This window comes from Panthera pardus, unplaced genomic scaffold (assembly GCF_024362965.1).
Source record: "Panthera pardus isolate Hobbes unplaced genomic scaffold, ASM2436296v1 HiC_scaffold_26, whole genome shotgun sequence".
NCBI lineage: Eukaryota > Metazoa > Chordata > Mammalia > Carnivora > Felidae > Panthera > Panthera pardus.
The window spans coordinates 5,016,618-5,039,646 of NW_026526832.1; the positions used below are offsets into that span (position 1 = coordinate 5,016,618).

General features: G+C 42.7%; 1 protein-coding gene across 1 annotated transcript in view; it reads right to left on the bottom strand.

Annotated features, from left to right (window-relative positions):
- Positions 1-23,029, bottom strand: part of ACOXL (acyl-CoA oxidase like) — a 338,167-nt gene that overhangs the window by 170,274 nt on the left and 144,864 nt on the right. Inside the window, 2 exon segments of the mRNA XM_053890962.1 lie at positions 15,714-15,763; positions 15,765-15,831. Coding sequence (XP_053746937.1) covers positions 15,714-15,763; positions 15,765-15,831 — 117 coding nt within the window.

Here is a 23,029-nt window from a genome sequence, read left to right on the forward strand (position 1 = left end):
GAGATACTTACATGGTGTTTCTCGTTTATAAGGTGACTATGGTAAATCATACAAATTGATTTTCAAATGCTACACAAACCTAACACTCCTAGCATAAACCCCACATGTTTGCTATATATTATTGTACAGTAAAATATACGGATCTACTAACATTTTGTTCACAAGGGATATTAGTCTCACAGTGTCTTTGTCTGGTGTTTGATGTCAGGGTGATACTCCTAAAGTGAGTTAGAAAGGTTTCCCTTCTCTTTCATTTTCTGAAGGAGTTTGTGTAAAGTTAGTATGTTTTATTTTCTTAAGTATTTGGTAGATTTCACCAGCAATGCCAGATGAAGCTATTCAGATTTTTCAGTTCTTTCTGAGTCACTTTTAGTAACATGTATCTTTCATGAAATTTTCTATTTCATATCTGTTGTCAAACATATTGGCATTACATTGACATGACACCAATAATAATAATATTTAATTTTATCCTTTCAGTGTCTGTAGGATGTGTACTGATGTCATCTCATTTATTTCAGATCCTGACCATTTGTCTCTTTTTTTCTTAATGAATCTAGCTGAAGGTTTATCAATTTTATCTATCTTTTGAAAGAAAAAATAATTTTTGGCTTAATTAGGTTTATTTTTGGCTATTCTTTCAAAGTCTTCTCTCATTTTTCTTATTCTTTGTGCTTACTTTGAATTTGATTTGATCCTTTTTTTTCTAACTTCTTACAATGGAAATTTATACCATTGGTTTTCCACTTCTCTTTTTTTCTTTCTTTTTTCTTTTTTTTTTTTTAAAGTAGGCTCCACGCCCAGTGTGGAGGCCAACTCAGAGCTTAAAGTCATGACCCTGAGATCAAGACCTGAGCTGAGATCAAGAGGTGGGTGCTTAACTGACTGAGCCACCCAGGTGCCCCTCTACCTTTCTTCTTTTCTAATGTAACTATTTAAATTATAAATTTTTGTCTAAGCACTGCGCTAGCTGTGTACCACATATTCTGATATGTTCTGTTTCATTTTCATTTTGTTCAAAATATTTTCTGATTTCCCTGTGATTTCTTTTTTGACCTATAAAGTATGTGTGTTGTCTAATTTCCTAATGTATGGAATTATTCCGGATGTTTTCATTATTAATTTCTAATTTAATTTCATTATAATCAGAAAACATATTTTGCATGATTTCAATCCTTTACATTTACATGGTCTGTCTTAGTAAATGTTCTATGTGCACTCGAAAAGAATAGACATTTTCTCAAAGAAAGACATACAGATGGCTAACTACCATGAAAATATGCTCGACATCACAAATCATCAGGGAAATGCAAATTAAAACCACAATGAGATATCATCTCACACCTGTCAGAATGGCTAAAATAAAAAACACAAGAAATAACAAGTATTGGTGAGGATATGAAGAAAAAAAGGAACCCTTGTGCATGGTTGGTGGGAATGCACAGTGGTGCAGCCACTGTGGAAAACAGTATGGTGGTTCCTTAAAAAAATAAAAATAAAATTACCACATGATCCAGTAATTCCACTACTGGGCATTTATCCAAAGAAAATGAAAACACTAATTCAAAAAGATACATGTACCCCTACGTTTACTGTAGTATTATTTACAATAGCCAAGATATGGAAGCAATCCAAGTGTCCATTAATAGGTGAATGGATACAGAAGATCTGGTATATATACCTACAATAGAATATTATTCAGCCATAAAAAAAAAAAGAATGAAATCTTGCCATTTGCAATAATATGGATGGACACAGAAGGTATAATGCTTAGTGAAATAAGTCAGCCAGAGAAAGACATATCCCATATGATTTCACTCATATGTGGAATTTAAGAAATGAAACAAGTGAACAAAGCAAAAAGAAAGAGAGAGAACAAAAAAACCCAGACTCTTAACTACAAAGAACAAACTGATGGTTACCAGAGGGGAGGTGGGTGGAGGGGGGACGGGTGAAATAGGTGAAGAGGATTAAGAATATGCATATCTTGGGGCGCCTGGGTGGCTCAGTCCGTTGGGCGTCCAACTTTCGGCTCAGTTCATGATCTCGCGGTCTGTGAGTTCGAGCCCCGCGTCGGGCTCTGCGCTGACAGCTCGGAGCCTGGAGCCTGCTTTGGATTCTGGGTCTCCCTCTCCCTCTGCCCCTCCCCCACTCACACTCTGTCTCTATCAAAAAATGAATAAACGTTAAAAAAATTAAAAAAAAGAATATGCATATCTTGATGAACACTGAGTAATGTACAGAATTGTTGAATCGGACATGTATTGTTCATCTGAAACTAATATAACCCTGTATATTAATTATACCTAAATAAAATAAATAAAATAAAAGAGAAAAGAGAAAAGAAAAGTGCATTATGTTGTTGGGTATTCTGTAAATGTCATTTATGTCAGGCTCATTAGTAATATTGTTCATATGTTTTGTATCATTACTGTTTATTATATCGATTTTTAAATTGATTTTATTACATCACTTATTCAGAAGGACTGAGGTCTGCAACTTTAATTTTAGATTTGTCAATTTCTCCTTTCAATACTTGCCACTTTTGCTTCAAGTATTTTGAAGCTATTTTGTGAGTCCAAGTCCATACACATTTGATTTTTATGTCTTTCTGATGAGTAGACTGTTTATCATTATGAAGTGTTCCTCTTCATTTCTGGTAATATTATTTTTTCTGAGTCTACTTTATCTGATAATAATATATCCACTCCAGCTCTCTTACGGTTAATGTTTGCAGGTGTAAATGTTTTATTCTCACACTTCTAATCTCAGATTTTATATTTTAAGTGGGTTTCATATAGAAAGCATCTAGTTCACTCTTGATTTTTTATCATGTCTAACAATCTGCAAATTAAAGAGGAGGGTTTAAACCATTTATACCTAATGTAATTATCAACATGATTAAGTATGAAACTATTATCTTGCAATATCCCCCTCTATTTATCCCATATGTTCTTTGTTCTCTTTTCCCTCTGCTTCCGTCTTCTTTTGATTAATGGAATCGGTTTTAGTATTCCACTGTTGTTCCAGCTTTAACTATGTTACTTTTATGTTTTTTAGTGGTTTTTATGGTCTAACCTATGCGTCTTTAACCTAACACATTCTTCTCTCAAATAACATTGCACCACTTCTCCGATAATGTAATAACTTTATAATACAACAATACACTTCCATTTTATTCTCCCCCCCATTGTGCTACTCTTGAGATTATATATATATATATATATATATATATATATATATATATACATATTCTATGCATATATAGAGAATATATTCTATGCATATATAGAGAATATATTCTATATATTATGCATGTTTTAAAATTCATTGCATTTTTGCTTTACATAATTTATCTTTCTTCCTTATCAACATCATTGAGGATAATTTATTTTACGACAGACTGCGTTCATTCAAAGCATGCCATTTAAAGAGTTTTGACGACTGTAAATACACATAATACTAGAGTCAAGCTACAGAACATTTCCAACACCTTCCAAAAAAAAAAGCTTCATGTCTTTTTGCAGTCCATCCTTTCCTTGATCCCCATTCTCCAGCCAACCACTAACCTGCTGCTTGTCGGTAAAGATTAGTTTACATTTTATGTAAATAAGATTATACAATATGTTATGTCTTGCTTCTTTCAATCAGTACACTATTTTGAGATTCATCCTTACAGGCTGTAACAAGAGATGAAGAAGGGCATTATATAATAATCACAGGGTCTATCCACCAGGAAGAGCTAACTATTATAAATGTCTATGCGCCAAATACCCGAGATTCATCCTTACTGTAGCATTTGTTCCTTTTTATTGCTGACCAGAATTCCACTCTGTGCAATGCACAGATCACCCATCATTTTTGCATTCACGGTTGATGAACATTCTGGTTGTTTCCAGTTGAGGGCTGTTACAAAGAAAACACTATGGAAACTCATGTAAAAAATCTTAGAGGAGACATATGTCTTTATTTCTCTTTAGTAAATATGTAGGAGGGAAGTGACTGGGTCATATGGCAGATACATTTTCAACGTTTGAAGAAACTGCCAAACTGTTTTCCAAAGTGTTTGCGCAATTTTACATTCCTACCCGCAGTGCAGAATTCTAGTTGTTCCACGTCTGCCAATAGTTGGTCTTTTCAGTCTTTTTAATTTTAGTCAGTCTAGTGGATATGGAATGGCGTATCGTCATGGCTTTAATTTACATTTCCCTGATAACTAGCATCTTTTTATTCTTTTTTTTTTTTTTTTTTTTTTTTAATTTATTTTTGGGACAGAGAGAGACAGAGCATGAACGGGGGAGGGGCAGAGAGAGAAGGCCACACAGAATCGGAAACAGGCTCCAGGCTCCGAGCCATCAGCCCAGAGCCTGACGCGGGGCTCGAACTCACGGACCGCGAGATCGTGACCTGGCTGAAGTCGGACGCTTAACCGACTGCGCCACCCAGGCGCCCCAACTAGCATCTTTTTATGTATGCATTGGCTCATCAGTCATACATTTGCTTTTGTTAAGCGTCTATTTGATTCTTTTGTGCATACTCTATTGGCTTGCCCCTCTTGTTTTTAGCTGAATTTTATTTTCCATGTTTTTACATGTCCCTTTCGTGTTCCCTTGTAAGATACATGTATGGCAAACATTTCCTCCCATTCTGGGGCTTGCCTCTTCATTTAAGTAATGACAAAATCAATTTTGGCTCAAGGTATTTACCTTTTTCCATCCACGGGATAATATTGCAATGTCTGAATATCCTTGTTTCCTCAGTGAAACCTGAACATGCAAAAGATGTTGCATTGGACCTCATTCTACAGCAAACAGGAAAGACTGCCATCCAACCTCAGAACTGAGACCAATAAGCTGGGACAAATGGAAATACAGGGAAATCATCATTTGTTTCACTGACACTTCATCTAACTTTGTCCTTCCAACAACCCCATGAAACAGGAAATTATATCCCCATTTTATAGATGGGGAAACAGAGGTCCGAGTGAGGCTACGTACCTAAGTCTAGGTCTCCCAGAGCAGAGCGGTGCTAGGATTCAAGCCCAGGACTCTCTAGTCCTAAACATGCTCTTTTCATGATGAATAACGAGTTTGCCAGTGCCCTGAGGAAGTTAATAGCATTCTTGATCTGCTATAGTACCACCCCCCATGTCTTTCACTGTGACTGCCATACAATAATTCTCAGAGAATCCCAGAGCTGAGCATTTAAAAAAAAAAATGTATATATGACTCCCTGCTGACCTCCCTAAACACACACACACACACACACACACACACACACACACACACACAGAGCCCTAGACATTCTCTAGGGTAGAAATGGGTGGGGAATAAGAAATAAATCTGCTTTAAGAAAAGAAAGACTCATGAGACTCTCTCCTAGCAGAGGTCTAGTGAGATTTCTTTCCAATGCTGGCCTGTGATTTTACTTAACATTGACAAGACATAGACCCCGCGGAGGGGAGCCTCTGTCTCCCAGACACAAAGGTGCACCCAGTGACTCTAATTCTTTAATATACTCTCATGTCTGCTTGCAAAGGGGAACTGAGAAGCCTCCCACGTGCAGGGTATGGTAGAGTCCAGAAGGTGCATATCTTGAGACTATCTGATACGAGAAACTCAGAGTGGCCCAGAGGATCAATTAGGATTTATGGGTTCTGTGGAAAAATTATTCCTCATTTCGAAATACGTTTATTTTATAGGCAATGCCTCTAGAAATGCAAGGTATTTGTTACAGCCACTTGAATTATTAGAACCCACCCACAGGGTGAGATTCAGGAGAAATGCGGAGTATCTCTAAAACTGTTAAGTCAGTGAGAGGGCAGGATTCAATTTACAAAAGTCTGTTTTACATAAAAACAGCAGACAAGACTTTTTGGCAATAAGGTTTCAGGATTATATTAAAAACACAGTTCAATGCACAAATGGTGGTGTTCATTTGCTGAGGAATATCCAAAGCACTTAAATATCCTGGACTCCATTCTTTGACAAGGACAGGACTTTGGTGAGTTTCTGAAGTCATAAAGTATCATTTCACCTTAATGAGATCTTATTTTGTGCCAGGCACTGTTCTAGGTATTATGGAAACATCAATTAAAAAACAAGGAGACACTTGGTGAGTTGTCTCAGGTGTTAAAGAAGTTACTAAGGACAGTATGTGATACATGATAAGCAATAGAATATGTTAGTTATTATTGTAATTTTATTCTTAAAGATGTTGGGTAGGGGTGCCTGGGTGGCTCAGTCAGTTAAGTGTCTGACTCTTAATTTCAGCTCAGGTCATGATCATACGGTTTGTGAGATTGAGCCCCATGCTGGGCTCTGAGCTGACAGCGTGGAGCTTGCGTCAGATTCTCTCTCTCTCTCTCTCTCTCTCTCCCTCAAAAATAAATAAAAAGGGGCGCCTGGGTAGCTCAGTCGGTTGAGCGTCCAACTTCGGCTCAGGTCCCAATCTCTCGGTACATAAGTTTGAGCCCCACATCGGGTTCTGTGCTGACAGCTCAGAGCCTGGAGCCTGCTTCAGATTCTATGTCTCCCTCTCTCTGCCCCTCCTGTGCTCATGCTCTGTCTCTCAAAAATAAATAAACATTTTAAACAAATAAAAAAACAAACATTAAAAAAAAGATGTTGGGTAAGAAGAGACTGTGAGAGAAAATGAGAGAATCCCAGTGAAAGATAACAGCGATGGTGCTGTGACCCACCCCCCACCACCCCCATCGGCCTGGAACCCAGCCTTGAATGAATAAGAGGTGAGGTGGGCCCAAAATACTCCTTTTGGCTGGTACACTTAAAATACTGAAAATTAAAAGCTAGGAAATTCATTGTAGTAGCAAATCCCCCTAAACAACTCCCAGGAGAGGTATCAGCTACCAACTGCACTGGCCAGAGAGCTTTTGGACTAACTCCTTCCCGCCATGTAACTGCTGCTTTAGGGACCAACAGAAAGTTGAAAAGCAAAGCTTCGAACAACTATGTGGCCAAGTGTGACGTAATTACACAAGGCAATTTCATTCAGTGCAGCGGAAGCAACCTGTGCAGAGAGCTAGGTACCTACCGTTAGGTGTGGAGATGCCAAATTAAGGACCCACAGCTTCTATGTGTGAAGTCTGCACAACCTCAGACCAATCATAATGGTGCAGTGACAAGAGGGGGCCCAGGCTGCTGCTCCAAGAAGCTTCTAAAGGGGCTCCTTATTCCAAGAGAGACTCAGAGAAGGTGTCCCGGAGGAGATGCCAGTCTGAACTGTATCTACGAACTGCCAGTGAGGAAAGACCAAGACGTGAGAGATGAATGTAGAGACAGGCTGAGGACGCTGCTTGCAGGGAAGGCCAAAGCAGGGCAGAGGCCGAGTACAGAACCTCAAGGTAGAGGAGAGAAGACACAGTGGGGTGGAGGCTGGCAGGGGCCAGACAGAGGAAAGTGCCACAGGAGAGAGCTTAAGGGTATCCAGTACGGAAGGCTTTGGAGGGTCCGAGGAGGGTCCAGCAGTCAAGTGGAGTTCAGATTCTATTCAGGTGTAGTTGCTTGTGGAGAATGTATCTGATGAGGCCAGGCTGCATGTGAGGGACAGGGTGCAGGAAGGGGAGCTGGGGAGGGTCCAGGTGAGATGATAAAGAGGGAGGGCCTTGAGTGATTTCCATGCAGGAGGAAACCTTGTCACAATGTGGCTATTGGTAAGGTGAGGGTAGGAAACTTGAGTTTCAGCGGTGATGGCAACAACAACAGCTGACATTTACTGAGCATTATGGCCACCTCAGGAGAGGTTCTGCCATCGCAGTCAGTGGATGAGAACATAGAGGGCATCAGCCGGGCGGTGCAAGACCCGCATGCCAAGATGCCCACCAGTGTGCCCCTGAGCCAGGAAGCATGCAGGGTGCCATCGGTACTCAGCAGTGGGAAGCCGGCTTGGGATGTCCTGGGCCCTATGGGAGGAGTTTAGTAAGAGACCCAAGGATAGCACCCATGGCCAAAGGCAGAAAACAGGAATCCTACCTGGCCACCCAAGCAGGGCTGTTGGTTGCCGGTCCTCAGGGGCTGGAAAGGTGCCTGACACACAGGTCGTGTGAAGAAGGGAGGAGGGAACACATCTGCCAGTTCTGGAGAGGGTAGGCAGGGAAAAAAGCCTTGGCAGGCTCTTCAGGAGCCCATCGTCTCTCTCAGAGGCCCCCACCCCACCAGCCCTTGCCTCATCAAGCCAACCCCGCTAGCCAGCGGCTGACGAGCCAGTGGGGAGAAGGGTCCCATCTCTTCCTGAACTGAACAGGCTCCAAAGGACATCCTCTCCTTGTTAAAGGCAAGGAATGTGAGTGATGCAGGGGGGGTGGGGGTTGGGTAGTGGCACTCACTAAGGGCTAGACAGGTCCTCCCTGTCTAGACCTGTGAGGGCAATGGCGAAGAAAGGGGATGAGGAAGAGGGTAAGTGGCTTGCCCACCTGCTACTGCCAGACCCCAGACAAGGCATGGCTTACTCCGTGCGGCAGGGACCGTGTCTGACTCGAGCCCTAGCACACGTCCAGGACCTAGCAAGGACCACCTCCAGATTTAACAAGTAGAAACAGGAGAATTTCAGTTAAGCAATGCATAAGTTTTAGTTCAGGTGCTGGGATGTACTTAGACTAAGAAATCATACATTGGACGTCTGAGATTCGAATTTGGGCGACTGTATTTTACCTGGTGAACCTACCAGCGAGGTCCCGTGTGCTTACTGAATATGTAAACGCACGTGCACTGACAGAAGCCATTCGACCTCATTTCTATTACCTACCTTTTAACTGTGAAGCGAAGCGCTAATTATTCATTTTTGTCACATTAGAAGGGAGGAGAGGCAGGGCCAGCTGACCTAGCCGGTGGTATTTTTCCTGCTCACTCAACTCCAGACCCAGACACTTAAGGTGTAGGCTACTCTCACAAGTGTTTCTCTGTGCTTGAGGAGGACCCAGCACATTGACTAAACATTGAACTCATCAAACCTTAGGTTACCCAGACCCTGAAACTTGAAGCCAGTTGACTGGCATCATTATACCCATGAGAATTAGGAGATGGGGGCTAGAAGCAAGGTCTGATAGCTTTCTTAAAAAATGGGTGTGAAGGGGCACCTGGGTGGCTCAGTCGGTTAAGCGTCCGACTTCGGCTCAGGTCATGATCTCACAGTCTGTGAGTTTGAGCCCCGTGTCGGGCTCTATGCTGACAGCTCAGAGCCTGGAGCCTGCTTCGGATTCTGTGTCTCCTTCTCTCTCTGTCTCAAAAATAAATAAAAACATTTAAAAAATTTTTTTAAAAATTAAAAAATGGGTGTGAAGTGGGGAGAGGTACTTAGCATAAAGTTTTATCATGTTACAACCAGCTTCATTGAACTATTTCCTCACAAGTCAGAGAAAGGACAACAGGAGCTATAAACTAGAGACAAACAAGAAAGCCAGGATATGTTACAGAAAACACCAGCTTCTCTCTGGGCTTGTTTTAAAACACAGACAGCCTTTTCCTCCACAGTTGAAGTGTTTCTTCCTGGAGATTCCAATAGCCAGATTTTCAGTGGGTCAACCCCTGCTGCAGTAGGTGGGTAGAGAGAAGGGTTGGGGGGGAGAGAGGTGGGAGGAGTAAGAGAGAGAGAGAGAGAGAGAGAGGGAAGGGAAAGGAAAGGAAAGGAAAGGAAAGGAAAGGAAAGGAAAGGAAGGGAAGGGAAGGGAAGGGAAGGGAAGGGAAGGGAAGGGAAGGGAAGGGAAAGGAAAGGAAAGGAAAGGAAAGGAAAGGAAAGGAAAGGAAAGGAAAGGAAAGGAAAGGCAAGGCAAGGCAAGATGAAGGATCAACAGAGCCACAATGGAGACGCTGAGCAAGGCCAGAAACCAGAGTGTGTAAGGAGGTGAAGGTCAGGAAAGTCTGGAAGGTCTTGGGGTCAATTAGACTGACATCTTGATGAGGTGTGGACCTGACCCTGTCCTGTTCAGTACTATTACCCATGCATAGCATGTGATTTTTTTTTTTTTTTAGGATTCCGTGGTTTTTTACTAATTAATTAATTTCCATTAATCACCTTTTATTGCTCCCCTTGAAACCTTAAGCTAGAATTGTGACCTCTCTATTTCTCTGATCTTGGCATTTGTGGGGTGTCTCTCTAAAAATCAAGAGAAACTTTAATTTTTACTAATAGTATCAATACAGAGCTTATAAAATAAAGATAAATTAAGTTTAAACCAAGATAAAAAATAAATAGAGCTGAAGAAAAAGGACACGTGTTGTACATATCACACTTCTGTTATACAGGTGCACATATATATGTGTATATATACACATATAAATGTGGAATATATGGCGGCTCTTCGTTATGTGATCTATTAACTTCATGGGCCATGGATTTGTAAATAGCGGACAGAGAAGTAAATGTGTAGATTCTCTTGCCTCTTTGTAATACTTACCAGTAACGCTGGGCAAAAAATTCAAAGATGAATTTTATTTTCCTTTGCTATACATGTGAAAAATTATCAGGTTTCATCATCAGATTACTCTGACCCAATGTAAATTTTCACGATAATTTAATGCTGCTGCCTTTTATCTGTTAGTGAAGTTTATTTTCAGGTCACACTAGGAAGCTCCCCAAAAAGCTCCTGTGGTTCTCAACTCTGTTGGCTCGCTAGAATCACCCTTAAAGGAGCTTAAATACACACACTCCAGATTCTTGGGAAAAAGAAAAAGAAAACAAGTACGGGTAAAAGCAGAGAGGAGATCATATGGAACTAAGAAATTACTCAATAACCCCCTAAAAAAGAAAGAATTACAGTCTTTTAAGTTTACATTATATATAAAGTGGTATAATGCCAATTCAAGGTGGATACTGGCAAGATAAGGATGCATATTACAATACTTACAGTATTCACAAGAAGAAGAAAGAGGGAATGAAAAAACCAAGAAAAGACAGGACAAGGCAAGTACCAAAACAGAAGACTTAACTATATTAGGAACTACGGTAAATAAAAATGAACTTAACATTCCAAATTAAAAGATTATCAAATTGTATAAAAAAGCAAGATCTCACCATGTGCTATTTATAAAAATCTTACCGTGACCCACATAGGTTGATACAATGACAGGTTAAAATAAAAGGTTGGGAAGAGATATACCACGAAAACACTAAGCATAAAAAACCAGTATGGTTGTATCAATACCAAAGAAAGTAGACTTCAAGACAAGAAAAATGACCAGAAATGAAGAGAAATATTAATGAATATAACAGGCTAACTTCCTCTAGAAGAAATAATAACCCCAAAATCTGTATGTGCTAAAAAACAAAGCTTAAAAATACACATAATAAAATTAGCAGAAATTTTGTTAACAATACATTTTTATTTTATACAGAAAGGTTTTAGAGCAACAAGCTAGAAAAAAAGAGCAAATTAATTCCCAACTAAATAGAAATGAGAACATAATAAAGACAAGAAATTAAATCAATAACAAAAAATGCATAAAAATATAACAAAAGCATTCAAGACAAAAGTATATTATTTGAAAAGATTAACAAAACTGATAAATGGCTGGCAAAATTGACCCCCCTCAAAAAGCCAAAAATTATATTAGGAATAAGGTCATCACTACAGATCCTATAGACATTAATATTATTTTTTTTTAAATTTTTTTTTAACGTTTATTTATCTTTGAGACAGAGAGAGACAGAGCATGAACAGGGGAGGGGCAGAGAGAGAGGGAAACACAGAATCTGAAACAGGCTCCAGGCTCTGAGCTGTCAGCACAGAGCCCGACGCGGGGCTCAAACCCACGGACTGTGAGATCATGACCTGAGCCGAGGTCGGACGCTCAACCGACCAAGCCACCCAGGCGCCCCGACATTAATATTATAATAAGAAAATATTATTGACAACTTAAAGTTTACAAATTAGCAGAAAAGGACAAACTCCTTGAAATACACAAAGTAACAAAACTAACACAGAAGAACTTGGTAATTTTTTTTTTTAATTAATTTATTTACTTTCAGAGAAAGAGAGAGAGAGCATGCAGGGAGGAGCAGAGAGGGAGAGAAAGAGAGAGAATCCCAAGCAGACTCCATGCTGCCAACACAGAGCCCAATGTGGGGCTCAAACTCACAAACCGTGATGTCATGACCTGAACCTAAATCAAGCTTTGGATGCTTAACCAACTGAGCCATGCAGGTGCCCCTAACAACTTGGTAATCTTAAGATTCATATTTGTTGAAGAAATTAATAGAGTAATCAAAAATCTTTGTATTAAAAAAAATGCCCAGATGGCTTCTTAGTAAACACTATCAAATTTAAGGAAGAAATAATACCAATCTTATAAAAACTCCTTGAGAAAATATAGAAGGGACCACTTTCTTATTCATGTTATGAGGACAGCATAACCCTTATACCAAAACCTAACAAGGACATTTCAAAGGAAAGAAAAGTATATTCTTCACAGATATAAACACAAAAATCCTTATCCAAACATGACCAATTTGAATCCAATAATATAAAAATATTATAATACATTATGACCAATTAAAGAATGCAAATCCAGCTCAATATTTGAAAAGTAATCAATGTAATTCACTTCATTAATAGAATGAAGAAATCTCATATGATCAGCTAAATAGAAAAATTAAGTCAAAATCCAATATTCATGATAAAAATATCCAGCCAACTGGGAGTAGAAAGGAACTTCCTCAGTCTAATAAAAGGCATTCCACAAAAACCCTTCAGTGAATGTTCACACTTAATAGGGAAATATGGAATACTTTTCTTACAAAATCAGGAACAAAATAAGAATGTCCACTCTCACCATTGTTATTCAATATTTTACTGTAGGTTTTCGCCAGTCCAATAAGACAAGAAAAAGAATTTTTAAAAGGCATAAATATTGGCAAGGAAGAAGTAAAACTCTCTTCATGTACATGTGACATGATGATATATATAGAAAATCCTAAAGAGTCTATAATGAAACTACTAAATCTACTAAGTGAATTCAGTGAGAATATAAGAGGTTAATATAAAAAATTCAATTATATTTTTACATGACATTAAGAAACATCTGATAATTAAATTTTAAAAGCAATTCTATTTGAATAAATTTAGTAAAAAATGTGAAAGACCTCTACACTGTAAATTATAAAACATTAAGAAAAATTAAATTCCTATATAAAGAGAGATAAACCATCTTCTTAGATTTGAAAGACCCAGTACTGCCCAAATTGCTTAATAGATTCCATGCAAGGGGCATATGTACCCCAATGTTTATAGCAGCACTTTCAATAATAGCCAAATTATGAAAAAAAGCCTAAATGTCCATCAACTGACGAATGGATAGAGAAGATGTGGTTTATATATACAATGGAATACTACTTGGCGATGAGAAAGAATGAAATCTGTCCATTTGTAGCAACACAGATGGAACTGGAGGGTATTATGCTAAGTGAAATAAGTCAGTCAGAGAAAGACAGGTACCATATGTTTTCACTCATATGTGGATCCTGAGAAATTTAACAGAAGACCATGGGAGAGGGGGACAAAAAAAAAGTTACAGAGAGGGAGGGAGGCAAACCATAAGAGACTTTTAAATACTGAGAACAAACTGAGGATTGATGGGGAGTGGGAGAGAGGGGAAAGTGGGTGATGGGCATTGAGGAGGACACCTATTGGGATGAGCACTGGGTCTTGTATGGAAACCAATTTGACAAATTATATTTAATAAAAAAAAATAGATTCCATGCAATCTCAAATAAATCCAATCAGGCTTTGTGTTCAAAAAAACAAAAACTAAAAACCTGGTAAGCAGATCCAAAATTGTATACGGAAATACAAAGTGCCCAGACGAGTCAAAACACCCAAGAAAATTTTGAAAAAGAACAGACTTAGATGACTCATACAACCTGATTTTTTTTGCAACAGTTTTGAGACACCAAACAGTTTTTATCTCAGAATAGAGTAACCAGGACTCTCATGCATTGCTGAAATGAATATAAAATGGTACTACCTCTCTGAAAAATGGCAGTTTCTATAAATTTAGACATACACATATGCAATTACCCTGCAAGTAAATACCCTAAGAAAAATGAAAACCGTGGATGAGAATATTCACTGGTGTCTTAGTCACAGTAGCTAAAAGATTAGACACAACCCAAATGCCCAGCCCTGGGAGAATGTATTAAAAAATTGTGGTTTATTTATTTAATGTTACTACTCAGCACTAAAAATTAATAAACTATCAACAACATTGAGGAACATTAAGACATTATGTTGGATGAAATAAACTGGACACATGCAAAAAATATATACTGTATGTTTCCATTTACAGGAAGCTCAAGAACTGACAAAATTAAGCTCTGGGAGTGGAACTCAGAAAGGTGGTTGTCTCTCGAGGTGAGGGCCAACTGCAAAGAGGGAAATTTTTTTTTAATTTAATTTTAAAAAATGTTAATGTTTATTTATTTTTGAGAGAGAGACAGAGACAGAGACAGAAAGTGTGTGGGGGAGAGGCAGAGAGTGAGGGAGGCACGTAATGCAAAGCAGGCTCCAGGCTGAGCTGTCAGCACAGAGCCTGACGTCGACTTGAACCCACCAGCCGTGAGATCATGACCTGAGTGAAGCTGGACGCTTAACTGATTGAGCGAGCCACCCAGGTGCCCCAAAGAGGGAAATGTTTCATATTTGGTTTGAGCATTCATTACACAAGGGTATATGCTTGTCATTGAACTATACCCTAAAATCTGTGCATTTTACCATGTGCAAATTAAATCTCAAAAACCACTCAAAAATATTTTAAGTAAGATGTTGGGTGTGAGTGATTTACATTTATTTTCTCCTGGGTGGCTTGGATTGATTGATCTTAGTGGTACCTGAAGCTCAGTCTGTAGGGTTTGCTGTTCGAGAACCATGGAATGCCAGGCTTGAGTGCAGTAAGAGCAGAGGTGTGCCCGCTCATGCCCCTCCCAGCCAGGCAGCCCCACAAGCTAGCTGCACACCAGACTGGCAGGGCCCTCCGATTACCCTCCTTTTGTAAAGCCTGGCACCAGCCTACCCATCGGTGCAGTAAATTTCAAACACACACTGATTCTCAATTACTCAGAAATTAATTCCCTAAGAAGCAGGATTGCATAGGGAGGAAAGAACACAGGATAAAGGTCCAAAGTGTGGAGTTATATTCCCAGTGCATCTGCTCCCAGACCCTGTGATCTTAGGCAAATCCCCAATTTTCTGACCTTCAGAAGGTGGTGATAGCACACAACTGCCCAGGCAACATTCCAGGGCTTTGCGGAGGAATAGCTGAGAGGCATAGATGGAAGCCTGCTATAAAATGCAAAGCTCCGTGTGAATTTACAGGACTATCACCATTATTTTATTCAGTAGCCTGACTCCGACCCCCCTCCCCAATCCTACATGTGCACACAACCTTGACCTATTTTTGAAAAATTTAAATTAGAACCTTTATCAGAGGTAGAGAAATTTTAACAGCCAAGTCTGTTTCTTTTCGAAAATATGGAGAAACGTTGGTTCAAGGTTTTTCAAATCCTCTGTGGATCCCATCCACCCAGATATACAGACAATCAAGATTCAGACATCACTTTTAACCTGAACATCAGATTTTAGCCACAGACTTTCCTGTCCCCACTTAGAAAATGAAGTCCCCACCTGCCTCTCCCCTCACTCCTTACTAATGCCAGGCAGGACCTCACACTCATTTTTACAGAGCAAACCCTGAGAGCCATCTCACCTGCTGGCGAAGGTCAAGGCCAAGGCTGTGGCCAGGTGAGGCATCAGCCTGAAGGGTCTGTGTTTGGTGCTCAATGATCTTGACTTCTTTCTTGGCTTTAGACCCAAACTGCCTCCGGCTAGAGAGAATCAAGCAGGCACAAATTTTATCAAAAATTCAATAGGCAACTTCATTTCCAGAGCTAAAAGTGCTAAGCAGCCATTTGCCTTTAAAACACTTCAGAATACAGAATGCCCGGGTCTCCTAAACTGTGGTTGAGATAATTAGATATCAAAAGTTTCTTAGGATAGTCCAACAGAAAAGCTTTTCGGCTCTTCTGGAAATTAATCTTCCCACCATGGACTATTTTTAAAGCAGCCTATCTGTTTAATTAATACACAGAGTAATTTTTACTCCTTAACATTTACATGGCATTTTATAGTTCCGGGTGCCCCGCGATCATTAATTATTCAGCTTTGCTAAGTTTGTGACATAATTAATAGGACGGGAGCAATATCTTAGAATGTATTTCAAAAGGACATTCTCAACAAGGAGGCAACTCTAACCCCGCTGCTCCCGTCAGATTCACAGGCAGGTCATTACTTTCAGCCCACCTAAATCCCCCTGCAGTTCCACACAGAAAGGTGCTCACATCCCGCCGGAAGTACTGTGCTTTATGAACAGCTGCTGCTCTAAGGCAGTGGTGTCCGGCGAATAGAGGCCTTCCTTAGAGCAGTTCGTGAGGGGGGGGGGGGAGGGGGAGGAGGGGGGAGGGGGGATTATCCCCACAGGCAACACCCAGGATCTAATCCTACAGAATCCCTCCGCCGCAGACTGCAAAAAGCCTGGCCTGTCGGAAGTCACCTCCCTCCCCAGCCCTGTGATGGCTCTACAGCCCTGGGTTCGGCAGCCTCCCCTCTGAACATCTCTGATCTTCACGCTGATTTTTGAAAGGACACCTCACGCACGTGCACATGCACACACACACACACACACACACACACACACACACAGGCGCACGTAATGCTATATTATCAAACCGGCAGAGCAAAACTCGTGCTTCAGACACCGGTGAGGTGAGGGTATCTATGAGTCACAAGGAGAGAAGGGAAACGGGAGTTTTTAAACATTTTTATACTCGATAGACTTTGTTAAACATAATTTGATGCTTTCCTGTTGCCTTTGTTTGTTCTTAAAAGACCACCATGATCGTGTAGTGCATATGGTGGTCTAGAATTCATAACCTGTTCCTGTTGTGTGGGTGGGGGGGTGGTAAGGGCGACCAGACGCTCGCACGGGGAGAACCGCTCTTAAGTACCGTGAGCACAGGCTTGTTTTCTAGGCGCACAGACCTTCCCTGGCACGGCCTAACCACCCCGCAGCTGCTTGTCCAAGGATCGCTACCCAACTCTGCCCTCCGTCCACACCGGCGGACCCCAACGCCTGCAGGCCCTGGTGCCAAACGAGGCCAGACGGCCTGCAGGGAAACGTCTCAGCTTTTGCTGGATCACTACAAAACCAGCAAGGAAATCACAGATCCAATAATGGTGTCATCATAATGTCGGGGCATTTTAAATTCCATTTGTCCCCACTCTCTCAATTTCCATTTTTAAGTGCTATGATTATACTGTATCTTTTCTCTACGGTCACTGGCTAAAACGTTTGTCTGCTGAAGGTAGACACTGCCACACGACACTGGGGGACATCCGCGTGCCTGCTCTGTGCAGGCATCCCCTAAGGTGCTGGGCGTCCACCAGGGTCAAGGAGGCCCGGCCCAGCTGCTGAGCCCCCAGCCCCGGACACGGAGAGAATAAGACCAAGTGACGTGGGCAGGACAGCCTTGTGCAGACCCCCACGACCCCAACCCTGTACCCCGCTCACCCTGCCCTATCAATCACCAGTCGTCCTTATGTGCTCCTAGAACATCACTGCAGGGAACTTCTCCACACAGCCTGGAAAAGAAGTCGCTGATCGCAGCACCTTTTAGCTTTTGTTTTGCTATAAAATAATTTCAGTAGCAATACCACTTTGGACAGCATCCCATCAAAACCTCTGTTTTTGTGTGTGAAGCGTTTGTCTTGGCCTCCCACACAGCAAGAATGAATGAAAGAATGAATGAATGGGTTTTGCCAGTGAGGAAATGCAGACGAAGCACCACAGAGTGGCTGACTCAAGACCTCAGGGAAGGTCTTCGGGTGACAGATCCGACCCCTGACCTGGTGTGCCTCAGTTTCCCAGGTTAGGCCATACCTTATAACCATCCCATTTCCTCTTTGACCCTCACGGTAAAATTAGGGTGACAGGTGCAGAGCAGAAAGAGGCCACCAGGAGCCCACGTGGCAGGCCTCGCCGTGCCTTTCTTTGTGCTCTGTGGGAGTAAAGAGTGTCCCTAATGAGCTGCCACAGACTTGCCAGGCAATGTCACAAAACTCGGGACATTACACAAGACTCTGAATTTCCAGCTTTCCTTGAAAACTAGAAAGATCTGGCAATTCTGGACCCCATTCCCGTGATCTGTTCCACTGGAGCTCAGAAGCTGCTGACTTCTCTGTCTGGGGCATGGCTGTTCCCCGTGGTCCCCAGGGTCCTTTCCGCTCACTGCAGGCCTGGGAGGCACTGAGTTTTCAACCCCTGCCGCGGGGGATTTCTTTTTTTCATCCAGAATACATTTACATCAGCATCCTTACTTGTTAATTAAGTTCTGAGATTATGATATACGGCCAAGCGTAGGCATTCTCTGCGGCTATGAATTCATTAACAGAACTAGAGGGCAAAAGAGAACAGCTCTGGACAGCTCACACAGCATGGAATCCAAATGCTTTGGCTTGGCATTCAACAGACTACTTTGGCCTTGTTTGAGTGTCCCAACTGGTTTTCCTGCTAAGCCCCTTCAGACACTTCCCATCCTGGGCCTCTGTCCAGGCAGGGCTCTCCGCCAATCTCATTCGGCTGCCACACGTCATATTTCTGGTGGCTTAGCCGAATGCCCTCTCCTCCCACTGACACGTTCTCCTATTCGTGACATGCCCCCTTCGAAACCCAAACCAGACCAATCAAAGCAGGAAGCTACTTCTCCTCAGGGTGCCCTGGGCACTTCCCCTGTTAATTCCTGCCCCCCTGGGAACGCTTCTCCCTTTTAGGCTGGTGTGAGGGACACCTGTACTGACCACATGTCTTCTCGCACTGCCATCTGGGGCCCTGCTGACTGGCCCTTGGGCCGGCCAGTGCCTAAGGAGAACAAAGGACTACTCTGCTTGAGTAGTGTTTCCATCTTTCATATGCAAACTAACCAGTTCAAAGCCCACACCCCCAGCCACCTCCTTTACCAGACTTTTTTTTACTCTGGGCCGCTATCCCCCCAGGCCAGGTACCAGACAACTAGGGACAGCCCCTATGCCCCAGAACCTTCTGAAATTATTCAAACTAGCCAAACCTAAACGTGCTTAGCCTGCTTGCCCTGCCTCCCCCATTCCTTCTCACAGAAACCACAGTAAAGGTTCTTGTCCCTGCTTTCCCCTTGCTCCCTCTGCCTCTTAACCATCCCTGCTGCTTCCCCATATGGCCCGCGTGGCACAGCACCCCCCCTCCCCTTGGGAACTGTGAGTTAACAGCTATCTTTTCAATGGCGGTCACCCCCTGCTCTGTTGGCCTCACCGGACCCCAACAATAGTAAAACCTAAGAGGCCAGCCTATTCCGTCTTGACATGCCCCAGGCTGGCCAAGTGTGCGTTCTTGGGAAAGAGAAGGCAGATGAAATGTCCCACCATCCCCCAGCAGCTCCACACCCAACTCCTCGCCCACCTCCAGGTCTCCTTGGAATGCTCACGAGTTGCTAGATGTGAACATCTAGTTGCTAGATGCCGACAAAAGGCCAACGGTCAGACACTGGAGTGCCAAATGGGAGCCAGGGGCAGTTAGGACAGGGATGGAAGAAGCAAATAAGATGAGGAATCCACTCAACTTTTATGCCCAACAACCCACCCCACCGCTGCTTTGTTTTGTCTGCTTTTGTTTTTTGTTTTTTGCTAGGGACCAGAAGGAAAGACATGAGCGGGAGAGAAAGCACAGCACCCGCCCTCTCTCCCTCCCTCCCTCTGGCCCAAGACAGTGACAGTCCCCAAAGCTTTAGGCTGAGGGTTCCTGCTGGCTTCTCACCCATCAGATATGTTCTTTGGCAGGACAAAAGTGATACTAAAGTCAAGTGACCCTTCTCCTGCCCAGAGACCCGGCCAGAGGTCACCCCTATGACTGCCACTATCAGCCTCCAAACTGGTAGCCTGGCTCCTTCAGAGGCAGCAGAGAGAAGGCGCCTCAAGTCTCTGTGCTCTGAGAGGGTGTGGTCAGTGCAGGAACCCTGCCATGCCGCTGTGTGGTCACCCTCCTATTTATGCTCTCAGACCTAGCAATGGCACTGCGGGTCATGATGGTCCAGGCCCGACTTCTGGTTGCCAGCGTCCTGGTGGGCTGCCCTGAACACAGCTCACAGGACTGTAATCCCTGCAGCTGGCCAGCAATTACTGCCTGCCAGACGTTTTTACTGCTCCAGTATGATCTATATGGGCACAATCCTCTTCCTGTCCTTTTCCTCCACTGGGTTACTATTTTTCCTTAAAAACACATGTAAAGGCTGTATTTTTCTCTGTAATCATAATTTTTATTTCAGCGCCAAGAAAACCTCAAAGTCACTGAGCTCAAACCTTTGGTGCTCTTTAAAAACGAAAAGTGATGCATGTGCGTGTGCACACGACAACATCCATGTGAAAATAAAGCCACGGCCCTGAGGATGCTGTGAACGGTGCCATTTAAAATTACAGATTTGAAAGGCTATTTCTGGATTGTAGCAACTCATCAGGAAGAGAGGAAATATCTATTTTGGGGTGTTTTATTTCATTCCCACTCCATTTTGAACACGGCTGCTTAAAGCAACATTCATGGAAAGTGACACGGCTATTAATCACCAGCTCAGCTACTGCGCGCGCAGCCTCTGGGGGTGGCTGAGCTGCCCGCCTTCCCATCTCCCTCTGGTCTCTTCTCCCAAAGGAGGCCAGTGACCTACTAAAAAGATAATTGCTTCACATGTTTCCTGCTCTGCAGCATCATTGCATCAGTATACTCTGAATGACATCCAGTCAAATTGGAAGAAGGAGAGGAGCTTTGTGGCTGGGGCTCGCCCTTGACCCTGAGACTTCTTGGTGTAAGCTGGTTCACGGGCATCCCTGCTGCCGGAGGGAGGAAGGACAAGACCTTCCTCCTTCACTGTCAAAGTGCTGACCTCTGCAGACAAAAGCTGAGCAAATTCCTGGGCCCCGGCCACACTCCCTGTGGCCACCCTCCCTCATTAATCTCGGCCACAGACAGGCTTCAAGTGAGCCTGTGAATGCCCCACAGATGGACCACTGCAGCCCCACTGGCCCCCAACAGAGACCCTCCAACCACTCAGAGAGCCCACAGCCCATCTATCCCTTTCTCCCCTTCTCTGGGATGCTCCTGAACATAGAAACCCACAGAGAAAATAAGTTACAAAGCAGGATATTTTAACACCACTGGTTGGACCCGGCAGATTTGGTTCAGCTGTCCAGCCAGGATGTAAAAACCTGGCTTCTTATTATCAAGTAATGTCAACAGACACCTTGATTCCCAGCACCAAGCCTTACCACACCCAACCCCAACTAACCCCACCCTGGGGTCAAGCTTGGGATCATGGAAGGGGCCTGGCTACACACAACCCTTGCTATTTTTTTTTTTTTTTTTTTTGAAGCTGAGCATTTAAATAGCGTGTCCTCGGGTTCTGACAAAGCAATCCTGCATTAAAACATCAGGCTCAAGATGTTACATTACCATGTTTTCACTGCAATTCTTCAAATGGCATCTTTAAATCTGTCTGTAGGAAAGATAGAAGGTGTATTTGCATGCACGTGTGTGTGTGTGTGTGCGCGCGTGTGTGTAGCATAAAAGTACATGCTTTTTTAACAGTAGCCTTGATTGTCACGAAGTGTGCAAAATGACCTCAAGAAAGAGTTCTTAAAGCACCCTCCGATCCCGTGGAAATCCCAAATAACTTTCGCACCTTCCAGACACTTTATTTCTCTGACCCCTCCACAGTCTCTCACTGCAACCACCACAGAATAGAATAGGTGATCCTTAATGGTTGTGATGGAGTCCATGACGATGGCAATTTATAAACATGAAAATATTTCCGACATGAAAAGAAATGAGGGTGCTTTGTTGTCAGGGTCGAAGTCTACATAGAGAGGGCAGAGACAGCCACCCCAAGCCCATAAGCAGACAGTAGAGCCCATGTTCTCTTGGCCAGAGAACACAGAGAGGAAGAGCCTTTGCCATACCTTCTTCCCCTTTCTCAAAGGTCACACCGTATCAAATCCCCAGGAATACAAAGGCCCTCCCCAACAGGAAACTTGTGGTTCTAAAGTCATGGCCAGTGCCAGGTGGGGACTGACATCCTGCCACCCGGGGCTGCAAAGACTGTCCACCTTGTAAATTCGCATTGGAAGACAAGTGCCAAGTGGAGCAGGCTGCAGGAACCATAAGGGATTAGGATCAGGCCACTCCTCCCACCAGTGGATGGATGACCCCAGTGGAGATGCCAGCAACCCTTCAGATAAGAGACAACACAAGGCAGAGTAAACCTGCAGTGCTCATATTTCCGTTGAGTGGGCCACTTCTGGTCAACATTATAATCCTGGAATATAACCACTATAAGCCTGACCATGAAGGCCTAGTAGAGAGCAAGGTTTGGGTCACTCTGAATCTGAAGATTGGCCAACTCCAGGTTCTTCTGTGAGGATTCAGTTACACAAACACCAGTGGGTCTGACCTGACACACAAAGGTTCAAACCCCTTCAAATTAAACACCCATGAATCTGGCTGCCTCTCCACTGAATTTGTTCTTACCCTCTTCCAGTGCCTCATGCTGCCCACGGGAGGCTATCCTGGGACCAAGTCAACATCCCATCACCCCAGGCATCACCAGAGGGGAGGCAGGAAATAGTGGTTAAACCCCAGGCTTTGGATCAGACAAATCTGGTTTGCATACAGATCCTGACACTTGCTATGTTAACCTGAGTGAGTTACACAAACTCGTTGAGCCCATTAAATAAGGCTGACGATGATGGTAAAGACTAAGTGAGATAGTGCTCATATGTGTTTAGTATCACGCCTGACACATAGTAGGTCTTCAAGGCATGTCTTCATCAACATAGTCATTACCATTATCCTGAGTCCCTAAAATTACCCTCTCTTCTACTCAGCGTTGATCTAGAAAAAATCATTTTGATATTTCCCAAAAGAAGTCCCCCTTTTATTCCTTTAACCCAAAC